The 19,242-nt window shown below is 49.4% G+C and overlaps 1 protein-coding gene across 2 annotated transcripts; it reads left to right on the plus strand.

Annotated features, from left to right (window-relative positions):
* Positions 1 to 252: 252 nt before the first annotated feature.
* On the plus strand, positions 253 to 17,047 carry THNSL2 (threonine synthase like 2). Of its 2 annotated transcripts, none has more exons than XM_004612099.2 (10): positions 253 to 352; positions 1,725 to 1,826; positions 4,292 to 4,526; positions 6,138 to 6,332; positions 6,777 to 6,929; positions 9,068 to 9,298; positions 12,363 to 12,511; positions 12,606 to 12,731; positions 16,317 to 16,468; positions 16,661 to 17,047. In XM_004612099.2, the coding sequence occupies exons 3-10, from the start codon at positions 4,304 to 4,306 to the stop codon at positions 16,869 to 16,871; spliced, it is 1,440 nt and encodes a 479-aa protein (XP_004612156.2). In that variant the 5' UTR covers positions 253 to 352; positions 1,725 to 1,826; positions 4,292 to 4,303; the 3' UTR covers positions 16,872 to 17,047. The 2 variants fall into 2 exon arrangements, with proteins under 2 accessions (XP_004612156.2, XP_054978337.1); XM_055122362.1 differs by lacking the exon at positions 253 to 352 and adding an exon at positions 882 to 984.
* The last annotated feature ends 2,195 nt before the right edge of the window (positions 17,048 to 19,242 follow it).

A 19,242-nucleotide genomic window follows, 5' to 3' on the forward strand; every position in this document is an offset into this window, starting at 1 on the left:
TAAAGCCCATTCCTCCTGAACGACTTCACTTGGAGGCTTTCCTTCTGATTTGGGCCTATGAGAAAGAAACACGAACCCCAAAGAAAGGGCTTCTTTATTTTCTATCTTGTCCTCGACTTTATCATCTGGAAAGATTAGGTCTTTCGGTACTTCCAGGACTGTAGAGAAGATTACAAGACTGAATCCGAGTCCAGCGTCAGCCAGACGCAGGTCTAGCCCCGCCCCCTCCAGCGCCAGGCCCCGCCCCTTCCCCACGGCCCTGCCCCTGTCCTGGGCTGCGGCCACTGCAGCTCTTCCCGGGCCCAGCCGGAAGCCTGCACTGTGCGTCCCGCCGCTGCGCGCCGCCGACCCGGTAACTAGCCCCGGCCCGGTCTGGCCCGGGCAGCCTCTCCGCGCCCTGCCTCCCAGCCAGCCGTGTTCCGGCCGGGTACCGCAGCTCGCTCGCTCGCGGGGTGGCACTGGCATCAGAGCTGTCTCCCGCACTGTTAGCCCCGGTGCCCCTCCCCGCCCGCGCGGCCCCCTCTGCCAGGCCCTGTCGGTATTTCTGAATTCTTAAACTTCTCCCTGGAGTCCGCTTGGCCCTGTCGCCCCCTCTGGAACCGGGTGCGCCCCACCACCCCCGCAGACACACACTTGGAGAAAGCCGGAGGGTTGCATTCCTCCCAGTGCTTTGCTTTGTGCCCCGTGCAAATTTCTGCAGGTGGGCTCGGGAGTCCGAAACGGAGGCGTCTGCCTCCGAAGTCTGAGTTTCCCCAGACTTCGAGTGCTGTATCTTGCAGACCTGCAGAGAACTGTGCAGTGCCCTAGAGTGGGCAGCGGTCCGCTGGGACTCCATCTGCTGTCCCAGATCTGCCGCCTGTACTGTCCTTGTTGGTCCCCAAGGCTCCACCCAGCCCCATCTCGGAAGAGCAGAACTTACGGGTGGCAAGCTTTCTGAGTCTCTGTGACCCATCCCCGGTCTGGAATAAGAAGCGGCGGGGGCAGGTTAGAAAATGATGTACCCGGAGATGACTGACTTTCCCGGATCCTCAACTAACTGGGTCACTAATTCTCTCACCCCACCCTGAAATGGTCAACAGGGTTTGATCTTTCTCAACATTACCACCTCTGCCTCCAGAGGCAGCTAATTCTACCTCTCTGCAGTTTCCCTCTTTGGTTTACCTTGCCTTGAAGTTGGGATAGTCATCGCTCTGCCCTCTGGGTGGGACAGGTCCCTTAGGCTCACTGAAGCAAGCAGGAGCTGCCCTTCCCCAGAGAGACAGATGCCCGCATGCCCACGCGCAGTCATTCCTTGCACAAACAGAGCCCTCGCCCTTGTTACTGGGCCTGTTTCATCCCATCTCACCAGAAAATGAGGAGCCCGGAGCAGAGTCCAGTGCCCCATGGGTGAGGTGGTTCGCTTCACCAGACCCTGGGAATTAGATTCTGCCAGATTTCCCTTCCAGGCTCCTAGCCCTGCTATAACTTTGTCAGCCCGCCCATGTCCTTCCTTTAGTGGTGCCTTGTGAGATGTTCCAGCAGGATCTCCCTCTTCCTCTAGGACCCTGGGCCATCTGCATTGGCATTACCCTGGCCACAGGGTTACAGAACTCTCTCCCTTAGTGACAGCACTGCTATCCCGTGCCCCCCTTCCCCAGTTCTGTCCTGTGAACATCACACCAGCTTTGTTTATTGGCATTTGGAGCTAACATGATTTTATTTCTGTAACATGCTTGTCCATACAGGGTGACCACATATGCCACTTTGACCGACCGTTTGCCTGGCTTATTCTCATGTTCCCAGCATAGTTATTGGCAGCAGCATCCACTTTGACTTTGGAAAGTTTCGTGAGTTAAACTTGTCTCTGGCTCTTGGGTGTGCTCATATGTGTAGGCACAGGAATAGTTACCCATGAGGATGTGGCTGGGTTCTGAGGTGTTAGGTGCACAGTACTGGAGAACAGAATTCCTTCCATTAATGCTGTCTCATTTTCTTGTGAGTGGCAAACTCCCACAGGCTTTGTTCAGAGGGCAGAAATCCCTTTTTTGTCCTGGCAGAGAAACAAGAGCAAGTTGGTGCTGAGAGCTGTGTTTAGTTAAATTCCATCCTCCGAGGTCCTGTGGGGCTTTGAGCCCAGAGCCCCTGAATTCACTGCCATAATGCAGAGAAAGGGGTTCATAGCTCAAGGCTCCTTGATGCGACTTCTGGTTGCTGGGGACCAGGATATGGAAGTGTAATTAAGGATGGGGTTCCTTGGACACAGCCCTACCCCCAATAGAGGGTCCATGTAGAGCCAAGAAGCCCTGACCATAGGGTGTTAAGAATCCTAGTGTCATGTCAGACTATCCTAGGATTCAATTGAGAGGGCACGGGGTTCACCCCTCCCTCCCTTCCTCCATCTCTCTCTCTCTCCCTCCCTCTTTCCCTCCCTCCCTCTTTCTCTCCCTCCCTCTCTCTTTCTCTCCCTCTCTCCCTCCCTTCCTCCCTCCCTCTCTCCCTCCCTCCCTCTTTCCTTCCTCCCTCTCTCCCTCCCTCCCTCTTTCCTTCCTTCCTTCCTTCCTTCCTTCCTTCCTTCCTTCCTTCCTTCCTTCCTTCCTTCCTTCCTTCCTTCCCTCCCTCCCTCCCTCCCTCCCTCCCTCCCTCCCTCCCTCCCTCCCTCCCTCCCTCCCTCCCTCCCTCCCTCCTTCCTTCCTTCCTTCCTTCCTTCCTTCCTTCCTTCCTTCCTTCCTTCCTTCCTTCCTTCCTTCCTTCCTTCCTTCCTTCCTTCCTTCCTCATTCTTGCCTCTAATTTGGCTCACTCTTGGCTCTGTGCTCAGGGCCCATAGAAGTGCTGGGGAGACCATATGTGATGCCAGGGATCAAACTAGGCCAGAAGCCTTAATCTCTGTATTATCTCTCCAGTTCTAGGGTCCCACATGCAAAGTTTGTGCTCTAACCCTTGGAGCTATTTCCTGGGCCCCAGGACTTTGGTTGAGCTGGACGATCAACTGCCCTAAGTTTGCCTTGACATGAGACAGTTTCAGAATCAGGAAAGCCTGGGCAAACTGAGACAAGTTTGTCACTCTTTTCCCAAACCTGGTGCACATTAGATTTGCCCATGGGGTTCCTCAAGAAAAGATTCTAGTTTGATTGCTCCAGACTGGTTCCCAGATAGAGGTATTTTTTCCTTTAAGCTCCAAGTTGATTTCAACAAACTATCAAAGTGGAGAATCAATAGATTTTAGTCTGTATTGCTAAGCAATTTTGAAGGTGACTTTAAAAAAAAAAAGCCTAAGCCATTGGGCTGGAGTGATAGCACAGTGGGTAGGGCATTTGCCTTGCATGTGGCCGACCCAGGTTCGAGTCTCAGCATCCCATATGGTCCCCTGAGCACTGCCAGGAGTAATTCCCGAGTGCAGAGCCAGAAGTAACCCCTGAGCATCGCCAGGTGTGACCCAAAAAAGCAAAAGCAAAAAAAAAAAAAACCCGTAGGCCATACCAGTGGCCTCATACATGTTAACTTTCTACTATCTCTTGGGTATTAAAGGTGTTTTTCTTTCCTTTTAAACTTTTGTTGTTTTGTTTTGGAGTCATACCTGGTGGTACTCAGGGTTTACTCCTGGCACTGTGCTAATGGATCACTCCTGTCAGTATTCAGAGGTCCATATGATATGAGCTGAGATCATATCAAAGGTTGGGCTATCTCTCAGGCCCTGATGGCAGTAATTTATTTATTTATTTATCTTTTAGTGAAAGTGGAACCAGACATACATCAAAATGGTCTATGAACAAGTGTGATTTTGTTTTTTATCCAGAAGATATAAAAATGGCTGTTGCCTATTATTGCTGTTAACATTCCCACCCCAAAGCTTTGGTTTTTTTTGCCCCGTGAGCACCAGACTTTCTCCTTTCCCAGCATCCGTCATTGCACACTTTCTCGAGGTTGTAAGAAGTGGGATTGGGATCAGGAGCTAAGGCACTTTCCTTACATGTTGCCGGTTTACCCCTCTGCAGCACGTTTCCTGAGCCATGCTAGGAGTGGTCCCTGAGCACAGAGCCAGGAGTAGTAAGCCTGTAGTAATAGCACAGCTGCTGGATGTTGCATCAGCCACCTTCCCAATAAAGACTGGAATTGCCTCCGGTCCACTGGAGGGTTGTGATTTGCAAAGTCCCAGAGAGAGATGACACAAGACTCCAGACAGGGCTCCATCTGAAAGCGACGCTTGACCCAAGGGACAGTTCAGGGCTGGATTGGGTGGGGGCATATGTACTTCAGCATCACCTGCTGGGATGACCTTGGTAACCTGGTGACTCTGGACTGTCCCCTCTGCAGACCTCTAGGATCATGTGGTACGTCAGCACTCGGGGGATGTCGCCACGGGTCGACTTCGAGGGGGCCCTCTTCTCTGGCTATGCGCCAGATGGGGGGCTCTTCATGCCTGAGGAGGTGCCCCAGCTGGACAGGGAAACCCTGCTGGAGTGGAGCACCTTCTCCTACCCCCGCCTGGTGAAGGAGCTGAGCGCGCTCTTCATCGGCCCCATGCTCATTCCGAGGGATGACTTAAACGGTGAGCAGCCCCACTGCCCTCTCTCCCGTCCTCTCTTGCCTTCTGTATGGCAAATTTGTCACTGTCCAGATCCTTGAGATCTTGAGTCGAATTCTCCAATGTGGATTTTTTCTTTTCTCCCAGACTCTGGGATTCCCACATTGGAAATAGCTAGCACACCCCCCCCCCCCACAACACACACACACAAACAACATTCCTCTCTTTCAGCACTCACCTCCAGCACAATGTGGGCCAAAGTGATTTGCAGAGAATTTCTTTGAGTTTCTTTCACAAACAAAAGCCCCTTGTGGAGGTTAGAGATTTCAGTATCCATTTGTGCAGTTTGGCAAGACAGTTACCTTCCTGCAAATAAAGCTTCTCCGCCTTCTGATTACTGTTTTCTATTCCTGAAGGGTCATTCTAGAAGAGGTCTCTGGTTTCTTGTACCAGCTACCAGCACCTGTCAAGATGTGTGTTCCCCTGGGTGCCCCTGGGGACCTGGTCAGATGCCTGTTCTGGTGCGTTTCGTTTGGGCTGGACCTGAGAATTCTTCGCTCTTGCTAGTGTGTTGATTCTGCTGGCCCACGGGCCAACGATGGGTGTCAGTCATAATGTACTGGAGAGAGTCAGGGTGGGGAAGAGGAAGACTTCCTGAAACGTGGCTAGATGACAGGTCCTGAAGTTCCTGCCTTTTAGTGTTTGCAGATCATTAGGAACCTGCTAAACTAGGCTCTGTGCTGAAGTTCTTAGGAGATTCATTTGCCAATTTTGATAAACACTCACTGCTCTCTAGACCCGAGAAGGCGAGAGTGTGTGAATGAGAGCTAGAAATGCCACAGATGGAAAACTCCTGACTTTAGGGAGGAAAATAAAAGACATGTGACATGTATTTGTTTGTCATATAACTGTTTGAATCTCTATTGTAATACATTCTCATAAGAAATCAAAAAGATGAGTAATTTATTTGTTTGGCTTTTTGGTTGTTGTTGTTTTGACCATCACCAGCAGGGCTCAGGGCTTGCTCCTGGTTCTGTGCTCAGGGATCACACTGTTGGTGGTGCTTGGGGGAGGGGGGATCATATATGATGCTGGGGATTAAACTGGGGTCAGCCCACATAAGGCAAGTGCCTTACCCCTATATTATCACTCTAACTTTGAAGAATTTAATTTTATTGTAATTTTTAAAACCTTTATTGATTGAGGTACTGTGATTTACAATATGTTTATGATGGTTTTATATGTATGCCATTCCAACGCCACATCTATCACTGAGTACCACCTCCTTCCCTGAGTCTCCAAGGTCTCTCTCTCTCTCTTTCAGCCCCCTCGCTTCCCTCCCCTCAATAAGCTCAGTTGTGTGGATCAACTCCCCTATTCTGTTGCCTTTTAACCCTGAAGAATTTTATAAGATGAAGTCTTACAACAGCAATCATTTCTGGAGGATTAGTTTGAGGGATCTATAGGTAGTTTATCTTTTCAGATCTAAAATCAAATTCTAGAAAATTTCAATTCTAGACAGTATCATTTTGTACTATTTAACTGGTATCAGGAGAAATTTCTATTTTAAAGGTGTAAAGAGACAGAGAGAGAACTTGTGGGAAGAGATGATGCCCTTCTCGTTGCTCCCCGCAGGTCTGATTGATCGAGCCTTCAGCAGATTCCGGCACAGAGAGGTGGTCCATCTGGCCAGGCTGAAGGATGGGCTGAACGTGCTGGAGCTGTGGCATGGCGTGACGTATGCATTTAAGGACCTGTCCCTCAGCTGCACGGCTCAGTTCCTGCAGTACTTCCTGGAGAAGAGGAAGAAGCACATCACTGTGGTTGTAGGTGTGGACAGTGGCCTGACTTGGGGGTACTCAGCCACAAAAGCACCCGAAGCTCTCTGTTCTATCTCCCAGGGAATGTTACTGGTTGTTTTAGCGTGGGACTTTCTTTGTGTCCTGAAGTCTGGTGGAGGCTATGGAGGTTTCCCATACTAGTATTGTTAACACATAAAATTATATGGTAGCAGATACACCAATATTCTGGATTCTGTCCATGGATCTCTTGGGACTTAGTGGTCACCAGATTAAGTACCAGGTTTCTTTGCTCCAAGCATTTGAAAGTAGCTAGTGCTTACCTTAAGAGAAATGCTTTAGGGCCATTTCTTTCCTTCTCTCTCTCTCTCTCTCTCTCTCTCTCTCTCTCTCTCTCTCTCTCTCTCTCTCTCTCTCTCTCTCTCTCTCTCTCTCTTGCTTCTACATTAGACAGTTCTCCTTTCTTCCCACTCAGGCACTTCTGGGGACACAGGGAGTGCAGCCATTGAGAGTGTGCAGGGGGCAAAGAATGTGGACATCATTGTATTGCTGCCCAAGGGCCACTGCACGAAGATTCAGGAGCTCCAGATGACCACAGTGCTGACGGAGAACGTCCATGTATTCGGAGGTGGGTGCTGGGACCCAGGGACTTGGGGGGCAGCATGGCACCACCATGGGCAGGTCTGAAGAAAACCAGTACAATTGGCAATCATCCTTCTTCTTCTGTCTCCTTCATCAGGCCTGTTCTGAGATTGGTTTATGCCTCAGTTTAGTGCTTGGTGGACTTTTGGCCCAACAATATCATAAGCAATCAGAGAAGAAAGATGAATATCCTAGGAAGCACAGGTTTAAAAACATACCCCAAAAGAGCAGGTTTAGCCCACTGCTACCCTGATTATAGGTGTCCCACCCACAGCCATTGTCTTGTGATCTGGGTCTCATCCCAGAACATTCAAGTTTGAGGGCACAAACATGTTCGATAATTAAGAGCACATGTCCACCATTATAGTTTACACTAGGCCATGTACCGGGCTAGCAGGTCTGAGTTAATAAAGTCAGAAGCTGTGCGCAGCCTGATGTGGCCCCGCATCCCTCTCCACGAAGGTTTTTCCAGCTTAGGTAACTGGAAGTGCAGAGATGGGTGGGGTCTGATTGATTGATTCAGGGGCATAGCAAGGCTTCTGGAACCGAGATTCTTCCTCTGCTCTGACTCCCCCAGTCCTGATGCTCACTCCCTATGTGGTGTATGATGGTGGTCAAGGCCACCAAGACACCTTCTTCCTCTTATTCTCTTGAAAATAATGAATCTTGGGGCTGAAGAGATATTTCAATGCAGAGCATGCAGGAGGCATGGGTTCGATCCCGAGCTTCTCATGGCCCTTGAGCACTGCAGAGTGCCACCCCTGAGTACAATTAGGAGTAGTCCCCAAATACCACCAGGTGTGGCCCCAACCCCCCAGAAGAACTAAAACTACAAAACAGTGAATATTTTCCTTGAACACCATTAAATATCTCCCTTATGGCTGGTTGACCTGAATTTGGTTATGTGCCCATCTTGGAGCCAAACACTCACACACAGAAATGCTAGGTGATGGTTGGTTTGGTTCTGGGTTGGCAAAGGGAATGGGTGGCTAGCAGCTCTCCACCATTCACGGTTCTGATGTGCATGTGGAGTTCATCCCCCAACCTCATATTGACACACAGAGGGGAAGGGAATGTATAGCAACCTCAGTATTTCCTCTGCATTTCCCAAGCTGTGCTCCAAGCTTGGTACCACTGGAAGAATAGACTCAGGTACCAGATATAAGAACAATATCAAGTTGGTTGCTGGTTGAGCTGGAATGAGGAATGCAGTTGACAGTTTACTTCTAAGTGTACTCACTAACTCATTCATAAATTAAGCTGTACACACATCCAGATCAGGGCAAATTCTCCCTGTATCAGCTTTCCACACAAGAGCAGTAAAACACCTACCATCCTCTAAATGAGAAGAAAGGGTAAAGTCTGAGAATAGCAGCTTCCACCCATCACCTCTGATGGGATGGTGGGTAATCAACCTTTTGCACCCAATAATCAGATCCCAGGAACAATCCAATTCTCCCAAATAACAGAAACACTGGAAATATGACCTCAAGAATATAGGACAAAGGGGGCTGGAGAGATAGCACAGCGGGTAGGGTGTTTGCCTTGCACGCGGCCGACCCGGGTTCGAATCCCAGCATCCCATATGGTCCCCTGAGAACGGCCAGGGGTAATTCCTGAGTGCAGAGCCAGGAGTAACCCCTGTGCATCGCCAGGTGTGACCCAAAAAGCAAAAAAAAAAAAAAAAAAAAGAATATAGGACAAGGAAGGGTGTTGGAGTGATAGCACAGTGGGTAGGGCATTTGCCTTGCACAAGGCCAACCCAGGTTTGATTCCCAGCATCCCATATGGTCCCTGAATACAGCCAGGAGTAATTCCTGAGTGCAAAGTCAGGAGCAACCCCCATGCATCACTGGGTGTGACCCAATAAAAGCAAATATATATATATATATATATATATATATATATATTTTATATATATATTATGTATATATTTGACAAGGGGTCTGTCCTTGAAGAGCTAGGAGTCTAGAAATCTCTGAGTCTAAAAAGCCAGGCCAAGACAAGTGAGAGATAAACACACAACTTGGAGGAAAGTGCTTGCAGGCTGGGTCCAGCCTGAGAGGACAAGTACATGAGGGAGCTTCGTGCTCCTGAGAGCTGTCTTTGTGTCTCTCCCGACAGTGGAGGGAAACAGTGATGAGCTGGACGAGCCCATCAAGGCTGTGTTTGCTGATGTGCCTTTTGTCAAGAAGTACAACCTGATGAGTCTGAATTCCATCAACTGGTCCCGCATCCTGGTGCAAATGGCCCACTTTTTCTTTGCTTACTTCCGGTGTGCGCCATCCTTACATACTCAGCCCCTGCCGCTTGTGGAGGTGGTTGTGCCAACAGGGGCTGCTGGTAACCTTGCAGGTAAGGAAACTCTTGGGTTAAATGGACTTTCCAGACATCTGCCCTTGTCCCCACCCAGCTGACTTACATCTTTGAGACAAAGAACTAAGTTCCTCAAAGATGAAGGGGAACCAGAGAGAAGATGGTTCCAGAAAATGCCCCTCAAACTGCTTATGGGCATCCCCTGGCCTCTTGCTATGAAGGGAGGATGGGCTACCCAGACATGCCCTGGTCACCTGACCTGAGGTGCTTGGTCAGCAGACTGTGTAGAAACGGGGTCAAGGTTCTGTCTCTGTGCCCGGCTGGCAGTGCCTCTTCCAGAATCACAGACTTTACTCCAGCCTCTGCCAGTTTCCTGCTCTGAGGCCAAAACACTCAGCCAACACAGATTCCCACTTTCAGACTCACAGCACAGAGACATTGTGAGGAAAGAGCCCTGGCCTTGGGGTTCAGGGCCCAGTTCAGTGCTAGCAGCCAAGTCTCTCAGCTACTCTGCTCTCCAAGGAGGGTTGGCAGTTCACTTATCTCTCTTAGGGTTGTAGCAGGGCGCCATCAGATTCTTTCAGGGTGTGTGTGAACTTTATAAGGGTAAAGTGCCATACAGTGGCGTGGCATAAAAACTGTGCCCTGCAATAGTGGTCACCATTTATTAATGCTGCTTATTACTTCCTAAGCCTTAGGCGTGGCTCTGGTGCTTTTCATGAGTTCAAGTTCCTGCGCTCTGGAGAATAGTGCTGTGACTTCTGTTTTATAATGAGGAAACTGAGGCATGGAGAGGAACAGCCCACCTCTGGGGCTGATCTTCGTGCTGCCTCCTACCAGGAGATGTGGTTCCTGGGAAATCTCTGAGTGGTACCAAGGATAGCTTAGGTGAGACCCTAAAAGCATGTTGCTGGTCAGGTATCTTCCGGCCTTCTTCCACCAACGCAGGGGAGGGAGAAGTGATGAGTTTGTAATGAGGCTCAGCCTTCTTCACCCCCGGAGAGTGAAGCAGACCACCTAGAAAAGGACTTTGAATTGTTAAAAAGTCTCTGGGGGAGCTGTGGTTACCCCTAGTTCTCTTTCCCATTCAGGAGAGTCTATGAAGCCTTCCTGGCAAGGCTGCCTTCTGGGGTTCTTCAACTCTCAGGTGCAGAAGTCCCCTCTGGTTCGCACAAGTGAACTTCCGTTTGGGGGGGCTCTCATGTGTGCCCCCGCTGATTCTCCTGGACATGCAGCTGAGCGAGTGGTGGTGAGAGGCTGAGTCAAGGGACCGTAGCCTGTGCTCTGGACTCAAACCTTCTTTGAATCCTTCTGCAGCCATTTAGCAGGCTTTCAGTGGAGAATTCTGATCCTCAGAACCTCCGTTTTCTCTTCTGCAAAGGGTAGCATAAGGTGTTTCATACCTGGTGCAAGTGGCCTGGGAAAAGCATGGGACACATTGTTCTCCTCCTTCTCCTCTTCCTTCCTCCCCCCACAGCCTCTCTGACAGCTTTATTACTCTGTGATTCACAGGGCAAACATTCAACCATTTAAAATATATAACTCAGTGTTTTTATTATATTCACAATTTGCACAGTCAACACCACAGTCAGTTTTAAAACATTCTCATCACCCTCTGTACGTGTTAGCAGGTGCGCCGTCTTTCCCCTCAATTCCCCCATTTCTCTGGCTCCTGTTTGATTTGTCTCTATAGACTTGCCTACTCTGGATTTTCTATAAATGGGATCCTACACCGGGGGAGCCATTTCTGTGAAGGAAACTGGTCTGACTTCTTTCACTTAATGTACTGCAGCCAAGGCCCATCCTTGCAGCGTGAATCAGTATTCAGTCCTTTTTCATAGACGAGTAATCTTTCATTGTTTACCACATTTTGCTTATCTGCTCATCAGCTGATGCACTTCTGGACTGTTCAGTTTTTTGGTTCAGTTTTGAATTTTGGGTCACAACTTATCCCCAGGTCTGTGTTCAAGGATTACTCCTGCTGGTGCTCAGGGAACTGTATGCAGTACCAGGGGTTCAAACCAGGATCTGCAGGGTACAGCCAAGTGCTCTAACTCCCATATCTCTAGCCAAGATTGTTAATTTTTAACTACCATTAAAAATGTCACCGTAGACACTTGTCTATAAGCTTTAGTGTAGATCTATTTAACACTGACTTTTGTTGGGCTGGAGAAATAGTATAGTGGGTAGAGGCACTTATTTTGTAAAGACTGGGCACAGAGCCGGAAGTAAGCGCTGAGCACCACCAGTTGTAACCCAAGCATAAAAAGAAATTTTAAAAAGTTGTTTTTTAAATAATAAAAATTTATTTTGCTTTAATTTTTCATTGCCATATACCCAGGTATGGAATGTCTGGGTCAACAGCTAACTCTATAGTTAGCTTTTGAGAATTTGCCAAACTATTTTCCAAAATGGCTGTATCTTTTTATATTCTAGTCTTTCTACATTCTTATCAACACTTGTTATTTTATTTTCTGTTGGGTGGGTTATTTGGCAATGCCCAGCAGTGCTCAGGATGATCTGATTCTAGCCGTCTTTTTGCCTATGAAGTGGCATTTCACACTGGTTTTGGTTTGTATTTTCATGGTAACTAAAATGGTTGACTATCTTTCTATGTGTTCATTGGCTATTTGTATATCTTCTTTGGAGAAGTGTCTATTCAAGTCCTTTTCCCATTTAAAAATATGGTTATTTGTATTTTTATTATTGAATTGTCAAAGTTCTTTATATATCCTGGATACAAATAGTGATTTGAGAATATATTTCTCTTTCTATGAGTTGACTTTTCATCTTCTTAGTGGAGTTAAGGCTTAAAAAAATTCAAAAGTTCTGGGGCTGGAGCAAAGTACAGTGGGTAGGGCTTTTGCTGCGTTTGATCAAACTCAGGTTCAATCCTTGGTATCCCATATGGTCCCCTGAGCAATGCCAGGAGTCACCCCTGAGCATAGTTGAATGTGACCCTCCCCCCCTCCCAAATAAAAAGGTATAAAACTTTGTTAGAGTCCTTCACTTTGCTGAAGTCCAGTTATTTATTTATTTTCTTTTGTCCCTTCCTCTTTTGGTGTACATGTCTGAGAGAGCGTTCTTCTCCTCTTACCTTAAGCTGGGTGTATTGCTCAGAAGATGGGCCTACCTGTCCACCTAGTTGCGGCCGTGAATGGCAATGACATCATCCACAGGACAGTCCAGGAGGGAGACTTCTCTCTGTCCAAGGATGTCAAACCAACCTTGGCATCAGCTATGGACATTCAGGTGGGAACTGTGAAAGGGTTTACAGTGTTGGTTGGGTGGGGATAGACAAGGGCCGAGACTGGTGGACTCCTGTGAACCCTGACCTTCTTCCCAGGTACCCTACAACATGGAGCGGATCTTCTGGCTACTGTCCAACTCTGATAGCCAGATGACCAGAACCCTCATGGAGCAGTTTAAAAGAACCCACAGCCTGAGTCTACCCAAGGAGCTTCATGGCAAGGTCAGTTCTCCCCGACACAGCAGGAAAGGCTGTAGCCATAAAACCAGACGCGGGATTTATAGACCCACTAGGGGAAGGGGACACCTACTTCTTGAGCATCTGCTATGAGCCTGGTATTTTGCTGTCATTTTCTATGAGTCAATGTACTGAATGACAAAGGAGGTAGAGAACATTAGTTTAAAGTCAAACGGGGGCTCTGAATGTAGAGATGGGGGAGGTGGTAAGGCTTTGGTCTTGCACTTGCCATAGTGATAGGACAGTGGGTTAGGTACTTTCTTGTATGTGGCTGGCCTGGGTTCGATCCCCGGCTTCCCATATGGTCTCCAGAGCACCAGCAGGAGTGATCCCTGAGCACAGGACCAAGAGAAAGCCTAATAATAGCTTAGCTAGCCCCCAGCCCACAAAGTCAGGTGGGGCAGAACTCCATGCCAGCAAATTCATCAAGTTAACACCTTAAACCAGCTTCTCTTTTGGTTTCTGGACCACACCCAGTATTGCTCTGGGTTTACACCTGGCTCTTTGACAGTATTAGTGAAGCAGTGAAATCGAGCCTTTGGTGTGGCTTCAGTGGTAGATTGTGGGTGCATCTGCCAGGGGTCTGCAGGGCAGGGACTCAGCCTGACCACCTCCGAGGGCACCGTGGAGTTCTCAACATGGGACCCACGTGTCTTTGAATTTTAGCTACTTAGCTTGCATCTCCTCGGAGATTACTAGTAGCTGAAATCTTTTTGCAGTTTGGTGTCTGCACAGAGGAAGCCCCGGCAGCTATACTCATTCCCATAGCTGCTGCCCTCTTACCCATCCAGCCCTGCTCTACCAATTCATAACTAAATCTCTGACAAAATTTCAGGAGGAGATGAAATGGGGAAGCAAGAAAGTTTGTTCATTGAAACCTATTTAGAAAGCTGTGAGGTGAGAGAAAGGGAAAAGTCACTACATGTTTGAGAGAGCACACAGGCTTCTCCAGAGTAGACATAGGCAAGCAATGAAACAGAGTCAAGCACGCTGATGTTGGTGGGCCCCCATGTGAGGTAGGGAGGAGAGAGACGGTCACTTTCTCCCGATCCGCCTTTGCCACCCCGAGACCCAGCTGGGAAGACCAGGACTGATAAAGTCTGCGATGAGCCCCTGCTCAGCACAGGCCAGAGCCCCACCAACCCCACCAGGAGGCCATCATGTCACACCTGATGTCCACTTGGTCTTCTAGGCAAGGGAGTCGATCCCTGCCACCCGACTTCTCTGGGAGCCATGGACTCGGGTTGGGATGAGGAATTGCTCTCTGCAGGGAAAGGAAAGGCAGTCCTAGACCTTATCCAGGGTAACTGGGTTCTTGTCTTGCTTCATAGGAAAGAATATCAGAAGTGAAAGTAAAACAGATTTTATTTGAAGGCTTTTGAAGGTGAGGAGGGAGGGAAAGTGAGAGAGAGTAATGTGTTCAAGAGAGAACATGGGCTTCTCCAAGAGTGGAGAGATCCTTGAATGGGCTCTTGGGCTGGCTTTTATATGGCTATCTTCTCTGACTGTCTTGGTCTGGAATGTTCTGAAGCCTTCTTTGGTCTGAACTGCAAAGGTTAATCAGACTAAGGGAGGGATCGAGGGTTCTAAGGTTTTATCAGGTCTTGTTTTCTGTATCCACAAGGTGGGTCAGCCTTAGGACTTTACTTTCCAGAAATTTTATTGTAAATCCAGGTGGCTTTAGAAATTTCATTGCCATGCGGCCTTTTCCTTGCCTATCTGCCTGCTTACATCAAAGTGAGAAGTGTTCAAGGGAGAACAGGGGCTTGAAGTGTGAGCAAGCTATGAATGACTTTAAGAAGGAGCTTTTATTCATGTCTTCCAAATGGGTTTTCCTGGAGTTTTGTACACATAGAAGTTAACCTGGGCATTCTCACTGCTGAAGGTCTTCTCAAGTCTCATAAATTTTTCTGTAGCTTCTTCCTGAAGGGTCCACCCCTTCTTTGGGTGGGTCCTTGGATTTCTGAATCTGGGTGGTGCTGAAGTTTCTCCACTTAAGGTCAGGATTTACATCTCAAAGGGATGTAGTCATCACACTTTGAGGCTACCTCATGCCTTTGGGCTAGGAAATCTGTGCTTATTTTTAATTATTACTATTTCGCAAAAGTACATTGGGAAGTAGGAGAGCTATCACTCTTCTTATAATTTCATTATTTTCTATTTCCCTGTTTTGTTTCTCTATATGCCAGAGGTGGGTGAGATCTGGTATTTGTCCTTCTCCCTTGAACTTGTTTCACTTAACATGATACCTTTTAGTTTAAGTTGCAGCAAACTGCAAGATTTCCTCTTTACAGCTGTGTAGTATTCCATTGTGTGCATATGCTGCAGTTTTTTTTCTCCATTCATCTGTCACTGGACGTTTGGTTACATCTATCTCTAACTATAGTACTAAATGGTTGCAGTGAACATAGGTATGCATACATCCTTTTGAATGACTCTTGTGTTTTGGGGGTAGAACTGACATCATTGGGTCTTATTGATGTTGGTGGGCCCCACCAGTCGCTTATATGAGGCAGGGAGGAGAGAGACTGTCACTTTCTTCCCATCCATCTCTGCCACCCTGAGACCCAGGGTTCTGGGGTTCTTGTCTTGCCTTGCAGATATAATTTCAGGAGTACAAGAGCAGTGAAGTAAAATCTTTCATTTGGTGGGGCTGGAGTGATAGCACAGCGGGTAGGGCATTTGCCTTGCACGCGGCCGACCCGGGTTCTAATCCCAGCACCCCATAGGGTCCCCTGAGCACCGCCAGGGGTAATTCCTGAGTGAAGAGCCAGGAGTGACCCCTGTGCATCGCCAGGTGTGACCCAAAAAGAAAAAAAAAAAAATCTTTCATTTGGAGGCTTTTAGGAAGGGAAAGGAGAGAGAGAGAGAGAGAGAGAGAGAGAGAGAGAGAGAGAGAGAGAGAGAGAGAGAGAGAGAGAGAGAGTGAGTGAGTGAGTAATGCACTCAAGAGAGAACGCGGGATTCTCCAAGGGCAGAGAGAACCCCTAGACACATTTTAATCAGATTAAGGGAGAGGTCCGGAAGTTTCGGAGTCTTCTTGGGGCTGATTTACATTCTAATCAGATTAAAGGAGAGGTCTGAGGGTTTGAGGAACTTCATGGGGAGGGGTCCAGCCTCCTCAGGGTCCGCTGAAGGTCTTATCATGTCTGTTTTCTGTATCCACGAAGTGGATCAGTCTTAGGATTTTCTTCCCAGAAGTTCTGTTGACCTGAGTTTTATTGCCAAGGGCCTTTCCCTGTCTACCTGCCTAATCAGAACGGGCCTAAAACCGGGAAACCAGGCTTTTTACTCTGAACCAATTCTGAGCCATTGGACCTACACATGGTATTGGAGAGTGGTGTTTATTGATTTCTGTTTTGTTTTTTATGTTTTTCTTTTGGTTTGAGGGCTCTGCCGAGCAGTGCTCAGGGATTACTCCTCGCTCTGCGCGCAGGAATGACTCCTGGTGGTGCTTGGGGTTGGGATGCCAGGGATCAAACGCCAACCTGCTGTAGGTCGCTCTGACCCGGGACAGTGGTATTTATCACCCTCCCCCTGCTCTCCCCCATCCTGATTCCCCCCACTCAGCTTTCAGCTGCAGTCAGATCTGTGTCCGTGTTGGATGAGACCATCCTCCAGACGATGGGGCGCTGCTGGGAGGAGAACAGGTACCTCCTGTGCCCTCACACGGCGGTGGCTGTGAGCTTCCACTACCAACAGATGGACAGGAGTCAGCCCAGGTACGACAGAGGCAGCCTTGGCCTTTCCGGGCTCTCCTCTTCCCGGGAAGGGGAGACCCAGACGCGAGCAAAGAACCGTTGCGCGATGGTCCTCAAACTGTGGTCCCTGAAGGAGTGCGCCTTCGAGTGGGGGTGAGCTGGGGAGCGATGGAGCCTGGCGGTCCACCCACACAGCCTCCTGTCCCCACACAGTGGCCCCCGGTGCTGCCTGGCCCCCGCCTGGGCCGCCAAGTTCCCAGAAGCCGTCCTGGCGGCGGGCCTGACCCCGGAGACCCACGCGGAGATCCAGGCCCTGGAGAACCGGGAGACGCGCTGCACCCCGATGCGGAGGGGAGACGACTGGACGCGCATACTCCGCGGCGCCATCCAGGGCCTCAGCGGCCGCCGGGGGTCACCTTCCTGAGGGGTGGGCTTCCTCGGGGCGCCGGCCGCTCCTCGCTTTCTGCTCCCCTGGTCAAGAGTGGGCGTGCCAAACTGTCAAAGATGTGTTCTAATGAATCAGAGAACATGCAATAATGTGAAAATTTTTATTTTATGTGTTCACTTTAGCTCAGGATAAAGACACTCCTGATAATAAAACAAAACAGACTAAAGCAAAAAAAAAAAAAAAAAAGAGTGGGCGTGGGCGGCCGCTGGGCTCCGGCAGTGATGAATAAAGAGCTGGGGGGTCTCGGGAAAACACCCCACTCCCTCTCCGTGGTGCTGGCTGTGTCCTTGGCTGTGCCAAGTTTCAGCGCCTGCAAATGAAGAGCCTCAGGAAGAGGTGCAGGAGCCCGGACCATAAACACGGCCGGGCCACAGGAACCGAGTGTAGCCGCTCCAGGGTCAGCTCATCTGACCGCTGCCCCCAGCCGCCTACATGAGGGAGCCTGGCGCCGTGTGGCGTCTGTTCTGCCACGTGGCATCTGTGCCGTGCATGTGATGTCGGTGGACCCCACGGGTGACATGTGAAGTGGGGAGGAGAAAGACGTCACTTTCTCCCGATCCGCCTCTGCCACCCAGGACCCAGGGTTACTGGGTTCTTGTAAAGGAATTTCAGGAGTAGACAAGCAGTGAAGTAAAATAGATTTTATTTGGAGGGTTGTGGGGGGGGCAGAGGAGAGAGAGAGAGAGAAAGATGGGGTGGGGGGGCAGTAACACACTCAAGAGAACGCAGGCTTCTCCAAGGGCAGAGAGAACCCTAGACACATCCCAGCATTAGACACAAAAGTATGAAAGTACATATCTCAAGAGGAGAGATGCGGGCGACACATGTGCTCAACTATGTGAGCACAAGCAGTAGATGGGCGCGGGGCAGCACCCTTCCTTATTCAAGGTAGCTTTTATAGGCCTTTCGAGGGATGTCTTGATCTGGAAGTTCTGGAGTCTTCTCGGGGCTGAATCACTAAAGTTAATCGGATTAGAGAGGTTTGAGGATTTTTGAGGAGAGGAACTTCATGGGGAGGGGTCCAGTCTCCTCAGGGTCTCCTGAAGGTCTTATCAGGTCTTTGTTTTCCATATCCACAGAGTGGATCAGTCTTAAAATTTTCTTTCCTGGAAGTTTTGCTCACCTAAGGGCAGAGAGAACCCCTAGATACATCCCAGCGTTAGACAGAAGCTCCTTCCCCTGCGCCAGACTGTCATCACCGGGGCCCCTCAGAGGGGGGCGGGTTGAGTCTCCCTTCCTGCCCTGAGCAGAGCTCTGGCAGCTGAAGACCTCCAGAACCCAGCCACAGCCATGTTCAAGGCCACTCTCCACTTGCACGGGTGAGCCTCACGCATGAAGGGACCGGCAGAGGAACCCAGGTATGTGGGACCCCTGGCTGAGATCTTTAAGCCTGCTCGGATTGGGATTGGGCTTTCTCCACCCAGATCCCCAGTTTTCCAGTAGCTTGGCAGTCACACCCACAAACTGCCTCCCCTGCCCCCTCACCCCCCACCATGCAATTTCATCAATGGCCAAGATCCAGAGACTATAAAACAAAGCTTCTGGAAGAGAGCGATGCAGAATCTCACACGGCAGAGCCTGGCAAGCTACCCGTGGCATATTCGATATGCCAAAAACGGTAACAATAATGGGCCTCATTCCCCTGACCCTGAACACGACAGGGACGAATGGAGATGTTACTGGTGCCTGCTTGAGCAAATCGGTGAACAACGGGATGACAGTGACAGTGACAGTGATAAGTGTTATTGCCAAGGGTCTTTTCCTGTCTACCTGCCTACATCACATGCACCCACCGCTCCAAGTTGGTGTAGTGGTGAGAAACTGTGAAACAGGATGTGGGCGGTTGGCAGGGGTGAAGTGTTGAGGGGCAAGATCAGCAGATGCAGGTAGGGGGATGGTGTGCACTCCAAGGTGCAGCCTGAGTCTGGGCACCCCACTGCTTGTTTATGGCACTGGTTAGACCAGGTCGGGCCTCAACAATGGGCAGCAAGCACAGCCTTTCCTCTTGCTGACCACCTGATAAGGGCCTGTGTTTCCCCAAGACCCTCTGTAATCACCTCTCCAGGGAGGCAGGTGGCGCTGTTCCTCTACAGTGGCAGCCTGTACTGACCCTGGGCACCCGTGCTTCTCCACACATGTGTCCAGTCTCTCTGGACAGTTGTATTTTGGTTCCTGGGTGTTCTTTGCTGGGGAGTTGCTCACATCAGCATGGCTGGAAGTAAAGTTCCTTGTGTCTGCATTCTGACAGAACCACATGCTTTAAGGCCTGTTTTTCCCTTCTATCCCTCTTTCTGATTCTCTGTGGAAACAGCTTTATCTCCAGGCTTTTTGAACCCGAGTACCATTA

The sequence above is a fragment of the Sorex araneus genome, chromosome X (assembly GCF_027595985.1).
Source record: "Sorex araneus isolate mSorAra2 chromosome X, mSorAra2.pri, whole genome shotgun sequence".
In the NCBI taxonomy this organism is placed as follows: Eukaryota; Metazoa; Chordata; class Mammalia; order Eulipotyphla; family Soricidae; genus Sorex; species Sorex araneus.